The sequence below is a fragment of the Cebidichthys violaceus genome, unplaced genomic scaffold, assembly GCF_023349555.1.
Source record: "Cebidichthys violaceus isolate CVI_PGR_0920_01 unplaced genomic scaffold, fCebVio1.0.p SCAF_13, whole genome shotgun sequence".
Lineage (NCBI taxonomy): Eukaryota > Metazoa > Chordata > Actinopteri > Perciformes > Stichaeidae > Cebidichthys > Cebidichthys violaceus.
Genome location: NW_027176296.1, coordinates 10,294,890 through 10,300,889, shown reverse-complemented (window position 1 = coordinate 10,300,889; position 6,000 = coordinate 10,294,890). Strand labels below are relative to the sequence as shown.

The following is a 6,000-nucleotide window of genomic DNA, read 5'->3' as shown; positions in this document are numbered from 1 at the left end:
ATTTTAGATTAAGCAAATGTAGCTTTTTGTCTTTGATATAATGGTTAAGACTGCCCAATCAAGAGTTAATACTATATACACACTGCAATCACGAAATACAAAAACAATCTCATAGTTACTGCAATAATCTGGATTATTTTGTTGTGTTTGAAGATACAGACACTCACCGGCTGGAGGAGCAAACTGCATGTTTGTAGATTTACAGTCATCTAAAAAGTAGAACATCAGGAGGTTACTTAGGCTAGGTGCCCACATGACATTGTTTTGTTTTGTTTGAGCACAGTAAATTGCCTTGTATAATTTATACAGTATGTTGAAATTGGCCAGAGTGACAGTTTGGTGTGTACAACCAGTAGACAGCAGGCTAAATCATCTAGCATGCCTGATAATGATCCGGACATCACAAATGAGACCAGACATTTATTCTGAAAACTTCATCTATCTGCTTCTGGATGGTGCTCAAAAAAATGCTCCATTATATCCTGGAAATAACAATGTGATCTGAATCTGGAAAATGACTTCTGCTCCACAGACCTTTTGCATTTACACCTACTTCTAATAAGCATTCTCATTATGTTGATCCTCGATACACTTTTACTAACAATATGCAAATCAGTTAGGTCAGGATGGCGGACTTGTCAGCAACCATAGCCAGTCCCAGAATAAGGGATAATAAGATAATACGATTTACTTTTAAAAAGTGAATTGAGTAGGTAGCAAGAGAAGATTTGTTACCTAGTGCTATACTTGCAGCTTCTGCAGTGCTTAAGCTAACAGGAGGAGGCAGAATTAGGCAACCTTACAACTTACTTGATGAGTCTGATCTGTATTCCTTATGTGCCTTACATTGTGTTTTATTTCCTTACAAATAACATATCCAGATACAGATCACATCTGAAAGTCAAGTGTTAATGGGGTCAGTAAATTAAACTGTATTTTGTCTTGAGGTCAATTTTTGAGACTCGACCATGCTTTCATGCTACACCTGTTATAGAAAATGAGCTGAACAGCGGGCTGGTGGCCAGCGACACTCCCAGCCGCTAGCAGAATGGAGCTGCTGACTGTTCTTCTACCGAACTAGTCTCCTATGGACGGGAGTAAGGCGGAGGGGGTGCGGGGTCCGTTAGCTAGCTATTTAGTGTTTCACTTGTGGTCTGATCAGTAAACTCATCAAATTCAGAACAAACATGCAAATAGGCTATCTAGTCACCAAAACAGGAAAAAATACATTTTGGTAGGTTTCCTGTGATTGGTTCGAATGGTGTTGACACCAGAACAACTGCCACTTGCCAGTGGACCGAGACCATCCCTTTGTGGCAGACCACAAACGGACCAAACCACACTGGTGCGGTTTGGTCCGCACCAGTGTTACAGACCAGAGTCTGGCGCTCATGCTAATCCAAACAAACTGCACCAAGGGGGTTACACTCCAGGGCTCTTTTAAAAAAAAAATAAACAATGCTGGTGTGAACACGCCCTTACTTTAGCTTTGTGGCGCTCCAATTGTTTTGTACAGTCATGACTCCCGCTAACTAAACATAAGAAAAATAAACTTTTTAATACATTTTTTTGCACCACAGGCATTTTTAAAGAAAGAGCTACCAAAAAGAAGGTGTCTAGAGGAGTAGTCTAAAGACTTTCATGAACCATCATTGTTAATCCCGCACAATCATTATTATGTGGGATTATTCTGTGCTTCAGTATCAAAGAGACATTTGTTTATTTGAAAAACCATAGAAAAACATCTTGACAGACAAGACAGATGTGGGTGACAAAAACCAAAAACCTCAGCAAGCTAAATTATTGAACATGAAATCATTCTGAATGTAGGGAAAAAAAAAAATGTCCAACGTTTTTTCATAACCCAGGATTTAAAATATTGCAGAGACAAGGAAGTATAAATATCCAGTCTTAATATTTGGATGGCTGGTTTGCATTGCATCATTTATACATCATTGTCAGCTTCTCTTCAACTCATTCAGTTTCCAATATCATATCTTAGTTTACTTTTCATTCTTATTATGTTTTAGTGTACCTGTCAGGCAAACACAGATTAATGCTTCTGCAAAAACACATTAATTGTTGGCAGAGCGGAGGAAGTGACAGACAGTCAGTGTTTTATAGTCGGTGCTGCTGAAAGTTTCACTGTTGAAAGTTACTTTGAGATTTCTGGTGCCGGCTGCTCACTGCAGGTGGTGCAGGCAAGAAGTAAAAGTAAAAAAAAAAAAATCCAGGTCTCTTTTTAAAGCTTTTATTTTTCTCATGATATAAAGAAAAAGCACAGCAAGTAACATAAAATCATTCTGACTAACTCAAAGACTTCAAGTGTGAAAGATAATACCAAAGAAGTGACTTTAATATTGTATTCATATACAGCATGTGTTGAAATCCTGTTTGCTTATAACAGATGGATTTTAGTCGATTCTGAAACTCTAATGTCTCTTATGTCTAGATGTGATACACAAATGTCAATCCTCCGCTCATTCTTCTCATAGTATGACAGAAAGTGTATGGCTCTGACATCTTATATTGCAAAGAAAGTGCATCATCCTTGTAGAAAAAGTGCTTTATAAATTAACACCAAGTCCAAAGTTTTGTTCAACAGGAACAAAGTTGTGTTTTGATCAACACATTAATTCTGCATTTTTCCTTTTGATAAATTATTTTCAATACATCAGAGAACTATTGTTATAAGCACACAAATTACCATTTACATTTTTTAAATATTTAAATCCTTAAATTGACAGCAGAAAGGAACTAAAGAAACCCTCATAAATTGTTCTGTTTTTGACTTCACATCTCATTCATCCACCGGTACCGGTGGCTCAGAGGCTCTGTGTGTCTAGTAAAGCACTGAGCTCTTGGTGAATCCTCCAGCTCTGTCCTGTCGGGTCAGTGGGCGCTCTGGGCTCCTGCTAAATGAAATACTCCTTTTGGTTTTAACTGGGAGCGTTCAGAGAGTCTGCCTGGCTGCTGAAGGGGAGCTCGTGGCCATCTTCAGGCTGTGCTACTTTGACTTCCTGGTTTCGATATGTCTCTTTCCTGCTGCAGATGAATCTGGCCATTATTGCCAAGGCAGACACAGTGACGAAGATCACCACTGCAATCACCCCTAAAAAAACCCACAAAAGGACTTTTGATTTAAAATCACATGCATGAACGTAAGAAACAAGGTTAATTTCGGCTTTTGTGGCTTTTGAAAAAGTCCTACAAGTAACTTTTAGGCAGATATCATACAAACCGTTGTATGAGGATATTATGAGACAGACTGGAAATTGGGTTTTAGTGAGAAACAATCAATGTAAATATAATTGTACTTTGTTTACAAGAAAACTTCAAAAGGCACCTTTAACTATAGAGCTAAAGGTGGGAGGCAGTTTGCTAGCAAAGACTCAAGTAAGGAGAAACGGTAAGTCGGTTTTGCTAGAAAAGTTACCAACACCTCTAAAGCTCACTAATGAACACATTATATATCCCACTTGCTTAATCCGTTCATAGACAAATACCTTTACGGAAATATTTCATTCAACGTCAGCATATATCACTTATATAACACAGATTAATTACTCACCTTGTTGAAGATGTATGAATATGGTAGCCATAAATCAACTTATATATATGGTTATATACAGTATATCAACTAGACATATACTGTATCATATGCCAATGCCTGTGAAGACAAGGGTGTGACCTGACATGTTTACTAGCTGGTATTGTTTTCACTTTGTTATTCTCTCTGTGTGTGTGTGTGTGTGTGTGTGTGTGTGTGTGTGTGTGTGTGTGTGTGGCAAAATCACAACAGAATGTGTGATTTTTAGGAAGGGAGACAGGTGTAGAGGGAACTACCACAGTGGCAGTTTTGAGTACTTTCTCAGGCGTTAACATGTCTGTCAAAATGGTCTCTACTTTTCTTCATCTGTGATTTCCATCCCCCGGAGGAGGAATCTGTATCCAATCAGTAAAAAGTCTCCAAAAATAGTTTTCGGTACAAACAAAATAAAATTGATATTACCCAAGTTTTTATTTGTAAACCAAACAAATTTTTTACTGAGTTGAATGCTGCATTTAAGTGGTTTTGAAAGGGAAACACAAGTCTAAAATTCTTTTGTCAGCAAAGTGTAAAAATCTGATCCAAAATCTTCTCATTAAATAGCAGACCCATTACATCTCTTCACTGCCTCTTTTTTCCTCAGACTCCAAGATCAAAAATGATTCTATCCTCACTTGCAAGCTACTCAAAAACGATTTCCTTTTTTTTTTTTTTACCAACCCTCTTTACAATGTTAGACTTCCTCAACTGTCATGATATGTACTTACTCCTGCTAAAATCGATTGCATTACCTCCAATTAGTGCTGAGTCACGCCTTATGGCGTTGACTAAAGGTTGACCTGGATCCACTGAACCAGGTTGATCTGTCGAGAGAAAGACAAAGAAGAAAAAAAAACAATAAAAGCAGAAAAGGAGTCCAGAAAAGAAAGGTAAAAAAGTACAGACAAGAAAACGTATTGAGAAAAGATAAAGCGGGAGAACAAAGAAGATGAGGTAAAGGAGTGTATGGGGATAGATAGAGTCACTGTGAGAACCATCAGTCAGTGCAGACAGTGCTTGTTTGAAAGCCTCAGAACTGCCTCAAAGGACTTCACTAGTCTGACTAATCACATCTGTTGTAGCCATCACTTTGTGGTTAAAATGAGCCCATAAAAAGTCTAATGAACAGCCCTAAGAATACTATCGAAGACATACTAGGAAGGGAGACGGGTGGGCTAGTTATCTAATGATTTTCAGTATAAGGGATATAAGGACTGATTCTGCTTCTTGTACCTGATAAGGAGTGTGTGGTTTCTGTCGCGTATGGATTGGCCGGAGAGGAAGAACCACAGCTCGACTGGGCCAATGGGCCACTGACAATAACAGGGCTGTCAGGGTGCAGCAGAGCGGCTTTCAGAGGACTGATGGAGTTAAAGCAAACACCTGACAGACAGCCGGTGAACCCAAGAGAGGCCAAACTGGCGAGCTCTGCATCCAACTCAGCAGAATCTGAATACAGAGAGAAACACAGAGACTGAGTGAGAAGAATTTGTTATCAGCAAGTTCCATTTACACATTTGAAATAAAGCAGTGATCAACATTTATCTTGATGAGACCACGTTTGCAATGATACTATCTAATTATAACTCTTAATTGTTTTAATATCCATTTTGATGCTGCAAAACTTGCTGGAAATGATTTTTCTGTCACAACTTCAGCCAGGCTTTAGTTTTTCATTTGTCTGTCTCCTGTTTTGCCACACTAACTCTCATGTCATTTCAGAATCTGCCACTCCCCCCCGCTCTGCACTAATTGCTGATTTCATTTCACCTGGCCTGCCCCACCTCCATACTCACCTGCTCCTCATCAGCAATCAGCCCCTCAGTGTATATGTACCGGCCCATTTCCCTCAGTTCTCTGTCAGATTGTCTAGTGTGTTTCCCTTGCTATCCAGCAACCTGTCATTCCGATTCTGATCCTGATTATTCGTGTATTGACCTGCCTTTTTGGACTTTGGACCTTCCCTTTTGCCTGCTCCCACTGGATTTGTTTGCCACGCGGATTACTACCTGGTTTGACATCTGCTGGTTATTAAACCCGGTTTCTACACCTGAACTGTTTTCTGTGTCGTGCTATTGGGTTCTTGTCTGTCGTTTTGTGATACCTGACATTTGCAAAATAAAACACTGGATGAAACTGAAAAACCACACATCACGTTCAAAGGCTTTTTCCATGTTTTTAAATGTTGAGGCCATGTTTTAAAACAATTATTCCTATAATATTCATGCATGCTAACTGCAGTCTGGTTCTATAATTGTACATGCTTCGCCCTCTAAAGGCTGTCGCTATTGGGTTGATCCCCGTGCACATGTGCAGTCTTGTGCCCTGCATGGGCCTCTTCTGGGGTCCGCCCAGCTGCCGGACTGGCTACATCTTCCAGTCAGACCGTCATTTCAGCAGCATAGCAGAAT

At 39.4% G+C, this 6,000-nt stretch overlaps 1 protein-coding gene across 3 annotated transcripts in view; it reads right to left on the bottom strand.

Annotated features, from left to right (window-relative positions):
- Nucleotides 1–2,237: 2,237 nt before the first annotated feature.
- The window catches only part of LOC137870446 (contactin-associated protein-like 4), a 122,340-nt gene continuing 118,577 nt past the window's right edge, over nt 2,238–6,000 (bottom strand). The window contains exons 22-24 of one of the 3 annotated variants that reach the window (XM_068707733.1): nt 4,823–5,038; nt 4,318–4,413; nt 2,238–3,112 (exon numbers count right to left, since the gene is read on the bottom strand). In XM_068707733.1, the coding sequence (XP_068563834.1) occupies nt 2,940–3,112; nt 4,318–4,413; nt 4,823–5,038 (485 nt within the window). In that variant the 3' untranslated portion in view covers nt 2,238–2,939. The remainder of the gene's footprint in view (nt 3,113–4,317; nt 4,414–4,822; nt 5,039–6,000) is intronic. The other 2 variants (XM_068707735.1, XM_068707736.1) reach the window with 2 other exon arrangements.